Source organism: Aspergillus melleus, assembly GCF_016097325.1.
Source record: "Aspergillus melleus strain CBS 546.65 chromosome Unknown contig1, whole genome shotgun sequence".
Taxonomy (NCBI): domain Eukaryota; kingdom Fungi; phylum Ascomycota; class Eurotiomycetes; order Eurotiales; family Aspergillaceae; genus Aspergillus; species Aspergillus melleus.
The window spans coordinates 7,222,944-7,242,693 of NW_025763370.1; the positions used below are offsets into that span (position 1 = coordinate 7,222,944).

The following is a 19,750-nucleotide window of genomic DNA, read 5'->3' on the forward strand; positions in this document are numbered from 1 at the left end:
TGTGTCAGTTGGCATAATATTCCCAAATACTTCCATTGTCTATAAGATGCATGTGATCAGTCGATTTAATTTGCGAAATCTAGTGTCTACCATCTTTGGTCAAATTTCATAAAGCCCAAATTCCAGAACATATCTCAGCCATGATTCAGCAGGAAAGACACGGACGCACCTCAAGGATTACCTTAATCACATGGCCCTAACCCTGAATGAAATGGATGTTCTGCCCGTGACCGCACCAGCAGTGTTGAACATCTGGGGACCGTGAAAGCTTGCAAGCTTATGACGCGCTTCAACCATCCCTATGTGAAGCTGCTCGAGTATTTCAGCCACAGCTGAGTAGAGGATTCCAATATTACCGTCTTCAATCTTGACTGCGATTCCAATCGCACCGTCCGCCCCGAGCTGATCAGTTCGTTCTGAAGCGCATACCCCTATACCATAACAACCATCTGCTCCGAGCTTGCCGATGAGGCCACCTTGAAATGCTTCCATAAGCACAGTGCAGAATCGACCTTCTCCGCCGACCAGGTCTGGATGATCTGCCATCGCCCGGAAGATCCGCCCCAAAGCTTTTGTTCTCTTGGAAGCATGATGGTTTCGCGCGGTCTCGTCTGCCGCTGCCGCAATCGTAGCATATATCTTGGCCATATGTTGCAGAGGAAAGGCAGGCGCAGGGAGGTTACATCCATCAACACTCCATTTCACATCATCCTCATACAACCCACACAGTTCCTCCACGACACGCTTCACCCGCACCTGCATCGGATGAGTCGGAAGATGATAACCCTCCAAATCAGCACCAATCGCCTTGGCGCCAGCCAGCATACCCGCATGCTTTCCTGAGCAGTTGTTACAGACGCCTGTAGGTGTAAAATCCCGCTTGATCCAATCCCTATTGACCGTCTCCGACAGCGCAGCGTGTCCGCCACAACACAGATTAGTCTCGGTGACAGGGACCTTGGCTAGCATTGCACGGGCCCTAGAGATGTGTTTCTCTTCGCTATTATGCGAGGCACATATCAACGCCAGGTCTGCGTCGGTGAAGCCGCATTGCTCAAACCCGCCGGTCTCGAGGACCGCAAGCGCTTGCGCTGGTTTGGCGGCTGATCGGGCTAAGGTTATGCGTGTGGGATCGCCCACGGCGTATAAGAGCTTGCCGGTGGCATCGGTGACTGCGGCGTGGACTTGGTGGCGGTTTTCGACGACTTCTCCTCTGTATGTGAGGATGTAGTCTTTGATTTCTTGCATTTCGCGTCGCGGTTTGGGGATAGCCCTAATTCCGGTAGGTTGGATCTAAAGAGGATAGGTTCGGGATATAGTGCACCCTCAACTTAAGATTCCAAAGGCCTGAAATTTTGCATCCGAGTAGAATTTGAAGATTCTTGCATGTTCTAAATGTCTCAAAGAGAGAATTCTCCGTCTTATACCCACAGAGACTGCCATCGTCTACGGAGGGCTGGCTCTGTTTGGGTTGCCGCTATTCCCTTTCGGGTGAACATTTGCGACGCCAGACTCGAATGCGCACGGCCACATCCTACAAATCCACTGTCTCTGGCTGTCTAAATACATACAATGATTATGCTGTAATCAGTAAAGGAACTGTATAAAATGTTAATCTTTCTTTGGCCCTGCTTCTCAAATAAGTCAAGTGTTGTTGGGGAGGCGCGACAGCCAGCTTTGTAAGGCAGTAAGGCAGAAACTGTCCTATATAGGTTAGCGCATTTCCGGATCAGGAAAGCAGCTACAATAGCAAAGCAAGGATCACGACTTCGTTTGCCGGGCATAAACTACTCCTGACTGAGAGAAATGGCTCAGCGAACAGCTGGACAGGGACTGAAATAATACGAAGATTAAGGTTTGGGTTCCAAGACAGACATGTTTGAAGCTCAATGCCGGGAAACCTATTGTTCCTGGTGCAGTAACTGTACCATAATATACAACTAACAACAACCTAGGCCCTTGCGGCAGATTTATAAGCAATGATAAAAGAATCAGGGCTTGACAGCCTGGCGTAGATGTAATCATTGCCTATGAAGTCCATTTACGTGGAGCATTCGTGGCCTTCGAATATATGATCGAGTCATCTGGAGCCTATTATATATAGTTGTCGCCGACCAGAATAACACCTTCTCCAGCGCAAGGGTTTCACAAGAATTAAAACAAACCAACTCCAGGGCAATCAATAACCTCATCAGTCCTACCAATTCTGTCCTCATGAGCACCTGGAGTCCTTCAGATTCGCGCATCGTCTGGTCGGGATCGACCGAGTGCCTGACGTTAGCGCCCGACAGAACAGGATCATCCTGGCGGCCTCAGGCAGAAGGATGACGGCCTTCTCCGCTTACGTATTGCCGCCTCCGCCTTTTCTCCTCTTCTCCCCTTGTTTCTCCTCCCCATCACCTTATCTATCCATTGCTGCGCATGGGTTCGAGACACTGGTACCGATGACTCAACCACCCATGAACGTCTACTGCATTTTAGCCTAATATTCTGCTTTACCGGACCGATCTATTCTCGAGATTGCGGTCTCGAACCGGAATTATCACGCGCATTTTGCCAAGCACGGTTGCTATCTGAGAGCTCCGAGCATTATTGTTGCGTGACGCCACCGTCATCCCATTCTCGTTTTCGCGACTTCAGCAGCGCCTCCTCCATTCTTTTTCTAACTTCGGATGATTTTCTCTGTCTTCGATATCACTGCATCTTGCCAATTTCATCATCATAGACGCCCCTCATAACGATGCGGGGACTCCGCTCAATCCCCATCGTCGCTAGCCTCGGCTCGCTCCTCCTGCCGCAGGCCTTTGCTCAGGGCGAGACCAAAATTCACGAGAAGGGTCGCTGTGCTATTCGTGGTCACTGCGGGAAGCAGTCATTCTTCGGAGGGGAGCTACCTTGTCCTGACAATGGACTTGCGAAGGAGCCGGAAGCAGCGGTGAGGAAGAAGCTGGTGAGCTTGTGCGGGAGCAAGTGGGAGGAAGGACCGGTCTGCTGTGAAGATGAACAGGTGAGTAGTACACGGCAGCCTTGAATCAACTGCGTGATTGTGTCGTAACTGATGCGCTAACGTCGTTTCACTCCTAGGTCGACGCGCTGGCTAAGAACCTGAAACTCGCCGAGGGCATTATCGCATCCTGTCCCGCATGCAAGGAGAACTTCTTCAACACCTTCTGCACATTCACCTGCTCGCCGGATCAGTCCCTCTTCGTTAACGTCACACAAACAGAGGAGAAAAGTCCCGGAAAATTCCTGGTGACGGAGTTGGACAATATCTGGTCAGAAGACTACCAAAGCGGGTTCTACGACAGCTGTAAGAATGTGAAGAACGGCGCGTCGGGCGGGAAAGCCATCGATTTCATCGGTGGCGGGGCGAAGAACTACAGCCAATTTGTGAAGTTTTTGGGAGACAAGAAGCTGCTGGGCAGCCCCTTCCAGATCAACTACCACACGGAGCCAGTCGCGTCAGATCCCCAGGGCATGAAGGCTTTGTCCGTCAACCCGAAATCTTGCAATGACGCAGATGAGGCGTTCCGCTGCTCTTGTGTGGACTGCCCGGCCGTTTGCCCAGAGTTACCGGCAGTGGAAACTGACGATCATTGCTATGTGGGTCTTCTACCCTGTCTATCATTCTCGGTCATCCTCATCTACTCTGTGTTCTTATTATTCGTTGTCGCCCTCTCCGGCTACTTCACATATAGAGAGCGACGCTACCGCAAGCCCGAACGGGTTCGACTCCTTCAAGATCCGACTCCAAGCGACGACGAAGATGAAGCTGATATCGTCCATGCTGGAGGCTACCTCGAACAACCCAGTGGGGTATACAAGGTAAACACCGCTTTGGACATCTTGTTTCATCGCATTGGTGGTGCGTGCGCTCGATTTCCTGCAATTACCATTGCTTCCAGCATTGTGGTAGTTGTCTTGCTGAGTCTCGGCTGGCTGAGGTTTTCTGTTGAGACTGACCCTGTACGACTCTGGGTCAGCCCCAGCTCAGCTGCTTACCAAGAGAAGGAATACTTCGATACCAATTTCGGTCCGTTCTACCGGGCTGAACAAGCTTTCGTGGTCAACAATACCGCGGACGGCGATGGTCGCGTCCTGAATTATGATACCTTGAGCTGGTGGTTCGATGTCGAATCGCGCGTTCGACGGATGATTTCGCTGGAACGCGAGCTTATATTAGATGATGTATGCTTCAAGCCCACTGGCGACGCTTGTGTAATCCAGTCTCTGACTGGTTACTTTGGCGGGTCGGTATCGAACCTCGACCCCGATACTTGGGAGGATCGGCTGAAGCATTGCGCGGAGTCTCCCGGTGACGTGAGCTGTCTTCCAGATTTCAGTCAGCCCCTCAAACCGGAAATGCTACTGGGCGGATATGAAGAATCGGGAAATGTCCTAGATGCGCAAGCCATTGTTGCCACCTGGGTTGTGAACAATCACGCCCAAGGCACCGAGGGCGAGGCAAATGCCATTGATTGGGAAGACAGCTTCAAGCGCATCTTTGACGTGGTGCAAGAAGAAGCCAAGGAACGCGGTCTTCGCGTCTCTTTCAACACTGAAATTAGCGTTGAACAAGAACTCAACAAGTCAACCAACACTGATGCGAAGATCATCGTCGTCAGCTACATCATTATGTTTATATATGCCTCATTCGCTTTGGGCTCGGTTACTGTGACCTGGAGATCCTTGCTTATGAACCCTGCCAACGCTTTGGTCCAGTCGAAGTTCACCTTGGGCATCGTCGGAATTCTCATCGTCTTGATGTCTGTTTCGGCTTCAGTTGGTCTATTCTCTGCCGCAGGGGTTAAAGTGACCCTGATCATTGCGGAAGTCATTCCTTTTCTGGTCCTGGCTGTAGGAGTGGACAATATATTCTTGATAGTTCATGAATTTGAGCGGATCAATATCAGTCATCCTGATGAGGAGATTGATGAGCGAATTGCTCGGGCTGCGGGCCGGATTGGCCCTAGCATTTTTCTCTCGGCCATCACGGAAACATTCGCATTCGCACTTGGCGCCTTCGTTGGAATGCCTGCTGTGAAGAACTTTGCCGTCTATGCTGCGGGGGCTGTCTTCATCAATGCCCTTCTGCAGATCACCATGTTTATATCGGTGCTTGCATTGAACCAGAGACGGGTTGAGAGTCTTCGCGCGGATTGCATTCCATGCTTAACCGTGCGGAAAGCACACTCTGGCTTGGCCGACGATCAGCTCTTTGACGATCAGGATGGAGAAGGTATACTGCAGAGGTTTATCCGGAAAGTCTACGCACCGTATATTCTCGGTCGCAGGATCAAGGTGTTGATCGTGATCTTGTTCTTGGGAATCCTGACGGCTGGCTTGGCTCTGATTCCTGAAGTTGCACTCGGGTTAGATCAACGCATCGCCCTTCCAAGTGACTCCTATTTGATCCAATATTTCGACGACCTGGACGCTTACTTCGGAAGCGGGCCTCCAGTTTACTTTGTGACGCGAGATGTCAACGTGACTGAACGAAGCCATCAACAACAGCTCTGTGGGCGGTTTACCACCTGCGAGGAGTTCTCGCTCCCCTTCGTGTTGGAACAAGAATCCAAACGGCCTGGAGTCTCCTACATCTCTGGGTCCACTGCCAGTTGGATTGATGATTTCTTCTACTGGCTCAATCCCCAACAAGACTGCTGTAAGGAGGGTGACAAGCTTTGTTTTGAAGACAGAAGCCAACCTTGGAACATCTCTCTGTATGGCATGCCAGAGGGCGCCGAGTTCGTCTACTATGTTGAGAAATGGCTTGACTCCCCCACGGACGCCTCGTGTCCCTTGGGAGGAAAAGCGCCCTACAGCGATGCCCTTGTCGTCGATTCTAAACGACTCATGACTAATGCGAGCCATTTTAGAACCTCTCACACGCCGCTCAGGAATCAAGAAGATTTTATCAACTCCTACAAAGCTGCTCGTCGCATTGCAGACGACATTTCCAAGGAACATGACATCGACGTATTCCCATACTCCAAGGCTTACATCTTCTTCGATCAATATGTATCTATTGTGCAGCTCACGGGCACACTCCTTGGTTTCGCGGTTGCCATCATATTCGCCATCACCTCTGTTGTTCTGGGATCCGCGGCCACCGGAGCCGTGGTCACGGTGACGGTCGTTATGATCGTGGTGGATGTCATTGGTTCTATGGCCATCTCCGGCGTATCGTTGAACGCCGTGTCGCTGGTGAACTTGATCATCTGCGTTGGTATCGGCGTGGAGTTTTGCGCGCATATTGCTCGCGCCTTCATGTTCCCTTCCAAGGCCATTCTGGAGAAGGCACCCACCAAGTTCAGGGGCAAGGATGCCCGAGCGTGGACTGCTTTGGTCAATGTCGGCGGTAGTGTCTTCAGTGGTATTACCGTTACCAAGCTATTGGGCGTGTGCGTCCTAGCTTTTACCCGAAGTAAAATCTTCGAGATCTATTACTTCCGGGTGTGGTTGGCGCTGATCTTGTTTGCGGCCACCCATGCGCTCATCTTCTTACCGGTGGCGCTCAGCTACTTTGGCGGAGAGGGTAAGTTCTCTTAATCATTTTGCTTCCAAGCGGTACCTAAGGCAGCATACTGATTATTTTTTCAGGATATTCCGACCCCGGATCCGACGGAGGTCTAGAAGAGAATCTTGCGTCCCGGGGTTATCGTTCCCTGCTGGTTGACGACGGTTACGATTCAGAGGAATACTAAGATAGAGATGGCTCTTCACTGAAGACCGTCGCTGTTTACGGAGTACACCTAGATACAATCTGGTGATTTTCACGTTTTATGGACCGATCGACTAATGACACTACTTTTCTGCGCGTTCAACCCTCGGAAGCGTCAGTCCAATAGACCCACCTCTCTTGGCTAGCACAATATTATGGCGACTGTCGCGAATCACAGCCGGAGTTTTATGGATCAAAACGGCGTTTGGTAATCATGGCAACCGTCGAGTTAGCGGATTGCTTCCATTTGTTTCTAATATGAGATTGAATTTTCTTACCGCTCCTCTTGTTTATGTACGGATTCGTCGTATACCCCTAGTCAGATGGTAGGTAGACAGACAGTGAAGCAACAACAGCAGGCAACCTGTTTGGCAACGAATAGCCTCTTTCAGCCCACACGGGTAAATCGTCATAGAATTTTCCAGGGAAATGCTCTGGTCCGGTGATTTTTATGTCGGTTGAGGGATTTCTTGGGTTTGGCTCAATTAATAGTTCCAATTAGACCCGCTAGACTGTAAACAGCAGAATAGTACTACAGGTGACTATGTACCTCACTAACTTGACCCCCTGTTTACCGAGATCATCTTAATCACGGAGGAAAAAAGAGACAAAAAGACGATAACTATGAGGAAAGGTATTGCAAGAACCTACCAGGAAAGGCATAGAACAGCCCTAAGTCCTAAAGATGCAACATGCAACATTCAATCGTGCATTATTCAGTGTGCGCGGTGGGGACGGAAGAAGAGAATCGCGGAGTCGCGGTTGGGCAGCGACCACACGTGAATGCAGAGCGCGCTAATTCCAGAAGAGAAAGGGAAAGAAAAAAAAAAAAAAAGCGGATTCACCCCTAAACTTTTTTCCTTTCTTTTTTTCTTCCCTTCCCCTCCACTTCTTTTTCTTCTTATTCTTCCTCCCTCCCCCTCTTCTCCTTTCCTTCTCTTCTTCTCATCTCTCCTTTTTTTTTCTTTCCTGTTTTTATCTCTTTCTTTTTGTTTTTTGGTGATACCCTTTGAGCTGCCTGTCTTGGTGCAGACAGCTCATTAATTCCAGTACAGGAGCCTCTGTTTAATCAGTGAGGGCCTGGGAATAACCCCACGTTGCAGAGATTTTTTTTCTGCCTACTTGATCATTCGGAAACTATTTTGATCGAGTGTCTCCAATCATGGATCAGCAGAAGTTTTTGACGCAGCTTCAGATCGTCCTGAATCGTGAGTCCCCTGAGCTTCCTGGGTGAGAATTCCACTTGCCTGTCAACCTTGTTTTCCCTTGTACTAACGTCGTACCTTTTCAGCTGCCCAGGGAAACGTCAAGGAAGCCACTGGTATCCTTCAGCGCGAGTTTTACAACAAGCCTGAATCCCTCGTTCTCCTCATCCAGATCACGACTAGCCATGAGGATTCCAACCTGCGACAGCTCGCCGCTGTCGAGGGTCGTGGCCTGGTGAACAAGCACTGGGTGTCGATTCCCGCCGCCCAGAAGCCTCAGATCCGCGAGCAGCTGCTCCGTTCCACAATGGGCGAGGCCTCCCCCCTTGTCCGCCACTCGATCGCTCGTGTCATCTCGGCTATTGCCCGCGTTGACCTGAACGATGGCGAGTGGGCTGAGCTGCCCAACTTCCTGGTGCAGGCCGGCAACAGTGGTAACAAGGATGAGCGTGCCGTGGCCATCTACATTCTGTTCACCATCCTCGAGACGCTTGGCGAGGGCTTCGAGGAGAAGTTCCAGGATCTGTTCAATTTGTTCAGCAAGACCATCCGCGACCCCGAAAGCGAGGAGGTCCGCATCAACACCCTGCTTGCCCTGAGCAAGCTGGCCATGCACCTCGATTCCGAGGAGAACATGGCTCCGGTGCGGTCTTTCCAGGAGATCCTTCCTTCCATGGTTGCTGTGCTCAAGGATTCTATCGACCAGAACAACGAGGAGCGTATCATGCAGGCCTTCGAGGTCTTCCAGACCCTTCTGGGATGTGACCCGGCTCTTATGACCGTTCACCTCAAGGACCTCGTTGTCTTCATGAACGAAATCGCTGCCAACACTCAGGCCGAGGAGGACACCCGTACCCAGGCCATCAGCTTCCTCATGCAGTGCGTGCAGTACCGCAAGATGAAGATCCAGGGTATGCGTATCGGTGAGCAGCTCACCCGTACTGCTCTGCACATCGTCACCGAGCTCGGCGACACTTCTTCCCAGGATGATGACATCACCCCTGCTCGTTCCGCTCTGGGTCTGCTCGACATGCTCGCTCAGAGTCTCCCCCCTAGCCAGGTTGTCGTGCCTCTTCTCCACTCCCTGGGCCAGTACTTCAATAACCAGGACCCCGACTACCGTCGGGCCGGTATCATGGCCCTCGGAATGTGTGTTGAGGGCGCTCCCGACTTCATCAGCACCCAGATGCGGGAGATCTTCCCCATGGTTCTGCAGCTGCTCGCTGATCCCGAGCCCAAGGTTCGCCAGGCTTCGCTGCACGCCGTGGCCCGCCTGGCCGATGACTTGGCTGAGGACCTGAGCCAGGAGCACGAGAAGCTCATGCCTTTGCTCTTCCAGAACTTGGCCAGCGCCATGCAGGAGTACAAGGGTGAGGAGGATGGCCCGACCGTCGACATCATGAAGGCCGGCATCAGCGCCATCGACGCCGTCGTTGACGGTCTGGATGAGAAGGATGTTGCTCCCTACCAGGGTGAACTTGTTCCCATCCTGCACAAGCTCTTCCAGCACCCCGATTTCAGAATCAAGGGCTTGGCCGCCGGTGCTCTCGGCTCTCTGGCCTCCTCCGCTGGTGACTCTTTCCTGCCCTTCTTTGACGACTCGATGCACCTGCTGCAGGAGTTCGCCACTGTCAAGGACAGCGAGGAGGAGCTGGACCTGCGTGCCAGCGTGACCGATGCCATGGGCGAGATGGCCGGTGCTGCCGGACCTGAGCGCTACCAGCCCTACGTTGAGCCCCTCATGCGCGCTACTGAGGAGGCTCTCCACCTTGGTCACTCCCGTCTCAAGGAGAGCACCTACATCTTCTGGGGTGCTATGGCCAAGGTGTACGTCGAGCACTTCGGCCCCTTCCTCGACGGTGTTGTCAAGGGTCTGTTCGACTGCCTTGAGCAGGACGAGGATGACCTTGACGTCTCGTTGGGTGAGGCCGCCAAGGACCTTGTTGGTCAGGAGGTCACTATTGCCGGCCGCAAGGTCAAGGTCGCAAGTGCCGATGATGACGAGCCCACTGGCGAGGATGGTGGTATCGAGGACGTTGATATCGACGAGGAGGATGAAGATGCCTGGGATGATATCACCGCCACCACCCCCTTGTCCCTCGAGAAGGAGATTGCCGTCGAGGTCATCGGTGACCTGGTCACCCACACCAAGTCCGCCTACCTGCCCTACTTCGAGAAGACTATCGAGGCGGTTCTGCCTCTCGCTGACCACCCTTACGAGGGTGTGCGCAAGAGCACCATCAGCACCCTGCACCGCTCCTACGCTATGCTGTTCGCGTATGCCGAGGAGAACGGCCAGATGGCCAAGTGGCAGCCCGGTCTTCCCCTGCAGGTCGAGCCTGCCAAGGAAGTCAAGAAGTTCGGTGAAATCCTCATGACTGCCACCGTCAAGATGTGGACCGAGGAAGATGATAAGTATGTATTTCAGATTTCCCTTTTTTGTTTTCCCCTACACCCCTTGAAGAACTCTAGTCTCTTTAGTGCGGGTCAATTTTCTATGATGAACACATTCGTTTTACCCAGCTCACTCAGACACGTAAAAAACGTGGTTGATGCGAACGACGATTTATCTACTCCTGAGAAAATCTTGATACATTTATGTTGTTTGATGATTCTGGTCCTTCGGATCGCTAACCAGATCAACACTTAGGGCTACCGTCGCCGACATCAACCGCAACATGGCTGAGAACCTCCGCTACTGCGGTCCCTCTCTCATTGCCAACGAGACCACTTTGCACAACGTCATCCAGATGATCACGGATATCATCACCAAGCAGCACCCTTGCCAGCTTGAGTTCGGTCCCGAGGAAGAGACCCTCGAGGCCGGTGAGGAGACTTCGGAGTTCGACTGGGTTGTTGTCGACACCGGTCTCGACGTCGTGTCCGGCATGGCTGCCGCTCTTGGCCAGAGCTTCGCTGAGCTGTGGAAGATGTTCGAGAAGACCATCCTCCGCTACGCTGGCAGCTCCGAGTCGCTTGAGCGTGCCACCGCCGTCGGTGTTCTCGCCGAGTGCATCAACGGTATGGGTGCCGCTTCTACTCAGTACACTCCTGGATTCCTCAAGCTTCTGGTCCACCGCCTGGGCGATGAGGATCCCCAGACCAAGTCCAACGCTGCCTATGCTGTTGGGCGTCTCGTCGAGCACTCCAACGCGGATGCCGAGATCGTGAAGGAGTACCCCACCATCCTCAGCCGCCTCGAGTCGTGCTTGAACCAGAACGTCTCCCGTCTCCAGGACAATGCCACCGGTTGTCTCAGCCGCATGATCCTCCGTCACCGCGAGAGCATCCCTCTCAAGGAGGTCCTTCCCGCTCTTGTCGGCCTTTTGCCCCTGAAGAACGACTACGAGGAGAACGACCCCTTGTACCGCATGATCTGCCAGCTATGTAGGTTTTACCTCGATTGTTTCCGACATTGATCAAATGCTAATCATTTTACAGACAAGTGGGAGGACCCCACCGTCCGGGAGCTTACCCCCCAGTTCCTGCCCATCTTCCAGTCCGTCCTGTGCGGCGACCAGGACCAGCTCGAGGACGAGCGCCGTGCTGAGCTCACCGAGCTTGTCAAGTGGCTGAACCAGATGCAGCCCGGCGCTGCTCCCTGGGCTGAGCAGCTGTAAATTTCAGCTTACCCTTGGGTAACTAATGGCTTGACGACTCGAAAAAAGTAAAATTATAATGCACGGATAGATGGGAAATGTTTTCAAAAGCAGGAAGGAATTACGGATAACTCTTAGACGATACCCCGGCGCGCATGGAAGGTCCAGCTCCCTTGCGAAGTGCGCGATATGATAGAAAAGGGATGTATGGGATGATTTATGAACCGAACAAAAGTTGTACATAGTCTTTACTGTGCACATTCGATTGATGATTTTCACTTTGATTTATTATGATTTATTATTGTCTTTGGTATTCTGAAAATATCGTAGTTTTCTCTCAGACGGCCTTCAATCGGGCCCGATGTCCATCAGCCAAACAGCCACGCATCCAACGGTGGCTGAGATCTCCACTTGCCGTTCCGCTTAGCGCATTTACTTGGCTGCCTGCGACTCGCCCTCTGACGTCGTCTGCCTCTCCTCTTTCTCTTTGCTCCAGACCGACTTCTTCTTGCCTCACTTCCCATCTTTCGGTCTGATCGCGCCCGACTGTAAGTCTATTTATTACCTCTGCTCCCTTGCCTCTGTTCTTTGTCTCATGTTCTGTCTATGATTCTCGAAGCGTGCAATTAACTATTTCCATCGCATTTTCTAGCTCCGATCTCCGTTAAGGCACCTATTAATACTTACGTCCTGGGTCCTTGTCCATCTATCCACCTACCTCAACTACCAGTTCTATCCTCATAGCCGACCGATCGACCGAGCTCCCTCTCTTTCTTCATCTTACCATCTATCTTCTACGCACCTATCCATCCATACAACTCAACCAAACCAAACCAACCAGACCAACTCAAAGCAAAAGCAAATCAAAATGTGCTCCTCAACCTTCTCCTCTCCCGTCAACTTCACCCTCCCGTCATCGGGCTCCGGCTCGTCCATCAAGAAGCCGATCAAGACGGTCCAGAAACCTTGTTTTGGATGCGATTGTGGAGACGAAGAGTGTGATTGTTGTATTTGCACGGTTATGTGAGACAAGACTCTGCGATACGCTATGATATGAGATGGGATGGGATGTGGGGGGTGAGACGGTTCGCTCTGGGCACTCGGTTATGTGCTTGCCTGCGTGGTGTGGATTTGGTTAGCGATGCATAGCATGGCTTGTCATGTTGTTCTGGTTGTCTTGCCCTGTCTCTGTGCTGGGCGATGGTTGGGCTGGGTTGGCTATCTTGGTGCCTGGGGAGAGGGGTTATGTGTAATGAGTGTTTGCGTTATTGATATCCATTTGTAGGCTGGGATATAGTATCCTGTGCCTTTTCATGAGAGGTTTTTGGTTCGTTGAATTGCGACTTTAGGACTTCGTCAGTAATCCGTCCATCTATAAGACTGTGTAGAAGCTGTTGATGCAGGTTGACAGATGCACTGCTAGAAGTATTGGGAGGAAGAAGGTACTATGGGAGCTGCGGTCGGGGAGGCAGGATGGGCGATGATGTATGTACGCAGCAAAAAACAGCAAAAAAAAGGATGGTCCCAACGAGGGTCGAACTCGCGACCTTGGCGTTATTAGCACCACGCTCTAACCGACTGAGCTATAGGACCTGCTTGTATGAAAGAAATGGCTGAGTAATGCTCTATGTTCACCATATTTGCTCTAGGCATAATCAGGTCATCTGCCTTCTTCAGTCCAGATGGTTCATCTTTCTGCATTCTATCCAAAACATCATCCTTCCTATCGTTTCCCTGAAACAATTCCATCTCATCTTGTCATAATCTTCAAATATCTAATCTGTAATAATTGTTCATGCTATCCTACAGAGTATCGCTAGCACATACCCCAGCTCGGAGATATATAATCACTCCGTCCCGACTTAGATTGCCGCAGTCATCTTGCGTGAGTAGTGCTCACCTCCCATGTCAACTCCTCATCCTCCTGACTCGCTAGATACAACCAGCCACACTCGCAAACAGGAACGTCCACTACTCGGCTCATCCGATAATTGTCCGTCTCAAACTAGCGCCGTGTACCATGCCCATCCTGGAGACCGTTGCATCAAGTGCGTTCCATGCACCGGCGCGATCATCCCTCGGCTGAAGGCGCCATGGTACCTTTTTCACCGACCAAGCCTCTCTTACCCCTCGTGGGACACTCTGCCCCTGCGCTTGGCGCGAGGGACCTACGATTCCAAGGCACGGATAGACCGGCTTGTTGAACATGGCACTGTTTCCTCTGCCATCGTCTCACCACGAGCGATCACCTGTCCCAGATAATTATGCAGGCCGATTCAGCCCCTGCCGTGAAAAGTCCAAGCACCAGGAGCTTATTATTCAACAAAAATGGCTCGATAGGAATGTCCGTTCATAACCTCTGCCTGACGCTTGCACTGCAGGTTGTTGCGCGCGGCTGTGCCGGGGCTGAAGTGTCGCGCTTGCAAGGGTCTGGATAATGCGAAACCTCGAGGCAGGCTACGACATATCACCCCGGTCTAGGTGGTAGTAGCTTAGAAGACTTGGGTTGTACTGGCGAGCAGGCCTGTATATATGTGTGGCTAGAGCCCGCGTGGTTTCTGTTTTTTTTTTATTTTTCGTCAAGTGTTAACCGCCCATCGACATCGACTGGCCTGTTGGTTTGTACGGGCCCTTTTCTTATCTTTGCCTTGTCTTCTCTCTCTTAGTTTGGTTCATTTGATGACCTATATCGAGTGTATTTCTTTTAACCTGTCGTGTGAATCATTTATTACCTATTCGGACTTGTTCTTCTATTTCTGCTGGATATCTTATCTTCACGTCGTCCAGATATGGCGCAAACTTGTTCGTCCGGAAGATCAACCCCAGTACGAGGCTCCGGATATGATGCCCTGAAAACGCCCCCGAATCCACAAGTGATAGAGGTCGAGGACGACGCCTCCGACAAATCAATGGATGATGTGCCAGCGGACGGCAATCTTATGAATGACAAACCCAGCGACAACGATGACGGGAATGCAAGAAAGCATTTGGATCGCCAGGAAACAGAAATCAACATTGGCACTGTGCACCATGCACAAATGGAAATGGAGGTAGACCAGGAGGAACTATTGGTGGTTGAAAACGCGCAATATAATTATTCGCATGCACAAGGTCACTTGCGACAAACACATACCGAAGGTGCCACAAGAGTTCCAACTCGAACCCATGACGATGAGCCAACTTCTAGTCGACAATCTTCCACCGACCCAGAAACACCGTGTCAGAGCCCCGGGGCAACTAAAAACAACCGATCCCCAATGCTGAATAGCACCTGGGAAACGGTTAGCAGCATGAGCGAACGCATCAAACGGGGGCTTTGTGTAGACGAAAAGAAAAATATCGGACATGCGTACTTACTTGAAGATAACTATGAAATAGGGAGATTCAAGATTGGGAGCTCTCAAACGACAAGGATACAGCAACGCGTGACAAACCAGATCCGCGACTGCAATCTTCAGGGTTGGAATGCCAAAGCATTCCCCCAGTTTCCACTTCGTGGGTACATACAGCTGGAAAGGATTGCACATAAAGAATTACACTTCATGAACGAGCGCTTTAAGTGTGAAGCGTGCAAAACGGACCATACGGAATATTTTCGCGGGGAAAAGGAAATTGCTCGTGAGACTCTTGAGTTCTGGGCGCAGTGGCTCGAGCGCTGCGAACCATATGATAGTGACGGTGAACTTTTGCCATTCTGGGTTGGACGACTCGATATGTTGAAGAACAAAAGCCATTACGATAGGTACTTTCGATGTCTGGATCCAAGCTGCAAAAGAGATTCTGGTATCGACGCCTGTCGCGGATGCCTTCGAGCAGGCTGGAAAGCCTGGACTGAACCTGAAGATCCAGAACCTGAAGAGCCAGAATTGGAAGAAGCAGAAAAGAAAGCGCCTGAACAGACTTTGCCGATGTCACTGCCACTATTTAACATCATCAGCGTTCTGGCCGTCACCTCCTTTGTTATGGAATGCATCCCCCTTCTCGGGAATATTGTCAACCCAAATGGCATCCGGAAAATCCAGTCTCTATTGATTCTATGCCTTTGGGTTTATCAAGAAATGACACGCCCAACACTCGATGTTCCAATTGCCAAACCCGACCAGAAGCCGCCAGACGAATTGGCGAAAACACCAAAGAAGCAGTCGACAGTGACAGGCACTATAAGAACGGCACCCGCGAAGCTGAATGTTTCCAGGCACGTCGAGCAGCAAGGCAACACCCCAGTGGGCATGTCACTTCAAGAACAGATCCCGGACACCGAACCCATCAAGAACACATATTATCGAGGCCCAAGGATGTCTACAAACGATGAATCACCATCAAAAGCAGCGCTCGCAAGGAAGCAAAAGAATCGCCTCAACAGAAGAAGTATCGAGCAGGCTCTCGAGAGGACGTTCAATCTGCCCTCTATGCAGGAGTTGTGATCAATTTCCCTGGATTTCGATGGCATGAAAAGATGGTCCTGGAAGTAGATCCATACGAGGTTGATGCTATAGAGTGCTATTCTTATAACGCGATTTGAATGTCTCGGCCACGCAGCCCAGGGAGGCATAGCGACAATGGAAGTCAAACAGCAACGCCAAATGTTTCTTCCAAGTCGTGCAATTTTATTTCATCACAGGTTTATTTCTCGAGACATTCTTTGGTTTGATTTAGCTTAGTAGATGTGAATTTTCTAACCCTTGTTTGTCCTAGTCAGCCATCATCTAGGTACCTCTTTTCTTTCATCATCAATGTTTCCAGTCTGACTAAGTGAAATGCCTTGTATGTGATTATTCACGTTTGAGATGATTGATTATCGTGGTATCAGGCTTTTTAAAGTTACTTATACATGAGACATTCTGCGCCATAAAGCTTCGTATCGAGAAGTCATCTTCCAGATAGACGGCTATTTCATTTTCCACCCCATCCCAGCATAACATATTACTCCCCAATCAAACTCGACAATTTCTTCTTCCACTCAGCCAGAGTCCTAGCACTTTCTTCCACCTCAGCACGCGAACGCCCCAACTCCACCTCAAGATCGCTATTTCGCGCCTTTAAACCCTCAGCCTCCTCCACAGCTGCGTCTCGACTCGCCAATTCCATCTTCAGCCTCTGCACCTCCTCTCGCAGTACTCGCACCTGCGAGCCACTCGCTCGCGTCAACTCAATTTCATTCCGCTGAATTCTGACCTCCTGCCGTAGCTGCGCCATTTCATTCTCTAGGTTCGCGATCCGTCGCTGCGCTAGAGGCACGCTTTCTAGCTCGCGGTAGAGAACCCACAGCGCAGACTCGACCTGCGGCGAAAGCGTATCGAACCGCGATTTCCGTCTGCTTGCGTCTGTTGCCTTTTCTTTCTCCGTATCTGTATCGATCTGTCGACCTTTGCCACTGTCCGCAGTACAACTTGTCGCTTCGACATTCTCCGCGCGCAAACCACCCTCGCACACTGGAACAACAGCCGCAGGAACAGGAGCAGGAGTCACCGGCCTCAAGACAGGCGATTGAGGCGGCGTCAACACCGGCGGCGTAACATGCCATCCGCGATTCACGCAAATAGGACAAAACCATCGCCGAAGGGGCACATCATCTTGCTGCGGTCCTTGCGGCTGCGATGACACCCAACAGCCGTCTTGCGGCTTACACGCCTCATGATAGACTAGACGACAGGTCGGGCAGGGATCCAGGTTTCCTAGACCCGGAGTTCCTCCTTCCTGGTAACATTCGAAGCAGCGCAGATCATGCGGTGCTCCTGCTTCTGCAATTGGGTGTTAAGTTAGTTATTTGGTCATGAAACTAGTGGACTAGTTGTTTGGGAAGCTTTTGGGTGCTTGCTTGCTTGGGAGGGATGGATGGGAATGCTTTACTTCGCCATGCTTTGTATCGTGCTAGGATTGCGGATGCACCACCGGATGATGTTGGTTTTTGTGTGGAGGGCGTGGGTTGTGAATCGTTGGTTGAGGTTATCTCAGGTTGGATTGAGGGATCCTTATTGTTGGTGTCGTTGTTATTCCCTGTAGCTGGATGAGCTCGATGGTCGGCCGTGTCACGGACCCGCTTGCGACGGGTACTGGCCGCGGTGGTGTTTTGTGGCGACGTCCGACGGCGTTTGGATCTTGATGATCCTGAGGGGGTAATCATGGATTCTTGATGGGAAATTATTTCTTTTTCCCAAATAGATGGTAGATTGATGGGGTGCGGGCTGAAGATTTAGTTTCGTAGGATCTTTGAAAGGGAGAGGGAGATGGGTGGTGTTGTTGCGCTCGTGCGGCAGCAGAAAAACAAGGTTCGATGGGGTGACCAATTTTGGTTGCTGACAAATTTGAGGTGGACGACTCGGACAACTATTAACATTCATACAGTGACATGGGATGCTCGGTTGACAATTGCAAACTGAATAATAGATTACTATCTTCTCTTTCTAGCTTATAACATCTTAAAATCAATAGAGTTGCATAAGAAACCGCACTCTGCTTCAGGACATAGTTTAATTATGACATACCTCCCCGATCGCAGCATGAGCGTACTTGGTGGAGCAAGGAACCAAGGGCAGCAAGAGAAGCCCGCAACAGCAAGGAACAGATACCTTTAGACCTTGACGCGGAAGTGAAGCCCGGTCTTCGCTACCCTACAAGCGAAAGCAAACAGCGCACCCAGCATGATCGCGCTGGCCGCAAAGCCCTGCGCACCGATATAACTACCCCCTTCCTGTTGGATCAAAGCCCCCTCAATCGCGGGCCCAGTCAATGTAGCAAAGCCGACAACACTGAGAATCATACCCAACCGCGTCCCCGTGCGACGCACATCTGGAGTCATAGTCGTCGCGGTGGCCGGGAACAACGATTGCGCAGCACCTCCAACGAGTCCGTAAAAGACCGTGAACACATACAACCCTGCGACGGAGGAGACGGCCATCCAAGCGAAGATAAGAATGGCGGACGCAATACTGATCGGAATGAGAATGTTCAGACGCCCCGTAATACGATCGCCGATTAGACTGGGCACAATACGCCCGATGACACCCACGCCGTTGAGCACAAGGATGAGATCCAGCGTGCTGGACATGCCGAGGCGATCGCGCGCATAGGTTCCCAGGTAAAAGAAGGTGAAGTACAGGCCCCAAAAATTCAAGAACATGGAGATGGTGAAGAACAGAAATGGTTTCTCCTTGAATGCCGCCCAGTCGATGATTAGAGGCTTGGCCTGCTCTTGCTCCTGTCCCTGCCCTAACTGTTGCGGTTGCTGTTTCTGCGCTGTATATCGAGGCCGATAGAGAACTAGACCCGGAATCTGCGTCACCAGCATCACTAGTCCAGCGGCTCGTACCGTCCACCCGAATCCTATATCCCGGACATACAGCAACTGATCTATCAGCACAGGATAAACCAAACCCCCCGTTGCAGCCCCGGCAGCTGCCAATCCCACTGCAACGGCGCGATGACGCATAAAGTACGACGACATAACAGACAACCCGGGACTAAATGTGAGTCCATTCCCGAGGCCCATGCAGACGGCCTGCGCGAGGAAGATCTGCCAGTAGGTTCGACACAACGAGAGCATGAAGAAGCCGAGAAGTTGCAGAAACACGCCCGATGCGTAGACGACACGGAAATATCCGGCGTCTGTAGCACGGCCAGCGAACACGCCTGTGAAGAACAAGAGCGAGGTCTGTACGCTGCCGATCCAGGATATGTTGGATGCGGACTCGGGAAGTGTAGAGGTGTATAGTTGCTGGAAGATGGAGAAGCTGTTGTTCACGCCCCAGCTGTTGAAGAAGGTGAAGTGCATGCAGAGCACTTGGATCCATGCTTCGAGGCCGCCGTCTGGTGGTGGCAGAGTTGTAGCGGCTGAGGGTGTCTGTTCGGTCGGTGTCGAGGGTGAGGGGAGCTGAGAGCGCTCTTCGTCTTCTTTTTCGGACTGATACATTTTCTCTGTAGAGAGTGGAAATGGGTATGTTCTGTTAAATACACCAAATAGTTTATAGGACGAGGACGATGTCGGATTGGGATGGGAAGGAGAACGAGGTAAGTTCTAGAAACACTTTTATCGGTTAGATGAATTGGTAGGTAAGATGACTTGAAAGGATAGGAAATACCTTGTATACTATGGATCAACTCTTCTAAAGTAAATTAAAGCAAGCGAGAAGAGCAAAAAATCACAGTAGGGGGGCGATGAGGTTCCCGGGCAAATTTGTCAGCACACTTTTTCGATCGGCGGCAATCCGACACAACAGACACCT

The 19,750-nt window shown here is 51.3% G+C and overlaps 6 protein-coding genes and 1 non-coding gene across 7 annotated transcripts; 3 read left to right on the forward strand and 4 right to left on the reverse strand.

Annotated features, from left to right (window-relative positions):
- Positions 1-186: 186 nt before the first annotated feature.
- On the reverse strand, positions 187-1,248 carry LDX57_002590 (asparaginase; the record flags this gene model as incomplete). Its single annotated transcript, XM_046084242.1, has 1 exon — positions 187-1,248. One exon carries the CDS (start codon positions 1,246-1,248, stop codon positions 187-189), a length of 1,062 nt encoding a protein of 353 aa, XP_045940205.1.
- A 1,165-nt stretch (positions 1,249-2,413) lies between these two features.
- On the forward strand, positions 2,414-7,536 carry ncr1 (sphingolipid transporter NCR1). The gene is made up of 3 exons (XM_046084243.1): positions 2,414-3,007; positions 3,085-6,538; positions 6,604-7,536. Exons 1-3 carry the CDS (start codon positions 2,741-2,743, stop codon positions 6,705-6,707), a joined length of 3,825 nt encoding a protein of 1,274 aa, XP_045940206.1. The 5' UTR covers positions 2,414-2,740; the 3' UTR covers positions 6,708-7,536.
- A 50-nt stretch (positions 7,537-7,586) lies between these two features.
- LDX57_002592 (putative importin beta-4 subunit) lies at positions 7,587-11,811 on the forward strand. Its single transcript, XM_046084244.1, has 3 exons — positions 7,587-7,932; positions 8,016-10,344; positions 10,580-11,811. The coding sequence occupies exons 1-3, from the start codon at positions 7,887-7,889 to the stop codon at positions 11,346-11,348; spliced, it is 3,144 nt and encodes a 1,047-aa protein (XP_045940207.1). The 5' UTR covers positions 7,587-7,886; the 3' UTR covers positions 11,349-11,811.
- A 1,236-nt stretch (positions 11,812-13,047) lies between these two features.
- Positions 13,048-13,121, reverse strand: LDX57_002593. Its single transcript has one exon. It is a non-coding gene; the product is annotated as a tRNA-Ile (tRNA).
- Positions 13,122-14,317: 1,196 nt separating this feature from the next.
- LDX57_002594 (GIY-YIG nuclease family protein) lies at positions 14,318-15,952 on the forward strand (the record flags this gene model as incomplete). The annotated part of the gene is made up of 1 exon (XM_046084245.1): positions 14,318-15,952. One exon carries the CDS (start codon positions 14,318-14,320, stop codon positions 15,950-15,952), a length of 1,635 nt encoding a protein of 544 aa, XP_045940208.1.
- Positions 15,953-16,451: 499 nt separating this feature from the next.
- LDX57_002595 (uncharacterized protein) lies at positions 16,452-17,652 on the reverse strand (the record flags this gene model as incomplete). Its single annotated transcript, XM_046084246.1, has 2 exons — positions 16,452-17,269; positions 17,379-17,652. 2 exons carry the CDS (start codon positions 17,650-17,652, stop codon positions 16,452-16,454), a joined length of 1,092 nt encoding a protein of 363 aa, XP_045940209.1.
- Positions 17,653-18,099: 447 nt separating this feature from the next.
- LDX57_002596 (uncharacterized protein) lies at positions 18,100-19,437 on the reverse strand (the record flags this gene model as incomplete). The annotated part of the gene is made up of 1 exon (XM_046084247.1): positions 18,100-19,437. One exon carries the CDS (start codon positions 19,435-19,437, stop codon positions 18,100-18,102), a length of 1,338 nt encoding a protein of 445 aa, XP_045940210.1.
- Positions 19,438-19,750: the final 313 nt, after the last annotated feature.

Excerpts from the sequence above, each read along its gene's own strand:
- ncr1 (XM_046084243.1), top strand. The coding sequence starts at position 2,741 with ATGCGGGGACTCCGCTCAATCCCCATCGTCGCTAGCCTCGGCTCGCTC. Across the intron at positions 3,008-3,084 it reads TCTGCTGTGAAGATGAACAG|GTCGACGCGCTGGCTAAGAA; the intron begins GTGAGTAGTACA and ends TTTCACTCCTAG. Across the intron at positions 6,539-6,603 it reads CAGCTACTTTGGCGGAGAGG|GATATTCCGACCCCGGATCC; the intron begins GTAAGTTCTCTT and ends TTATTTTTTCAG.
- LDX57_002592 (XM_046084244.1), top strand. The coding sequence starts at position 7,887 with ATGGATCAGCAGAAGTTTTTGACGCAGCTTCAGATCGTCCTGAATC. Across the intron at positions 7,933-8,015 it reads GCTTCAGATCGTCCTGAATC|CTGCCCAGGGAAACGTCAAG; the intron begins GTGAGTCCCCTG and ends GTACCTTTTCAG. Across the intron at positions 10,345-10,579 it reads TGGACCGAGGAAGATGATAA|GGCTACCGTCGCCGACATCA; the intron begins GTATGTATTTCA and ends ATCAACACTTAG.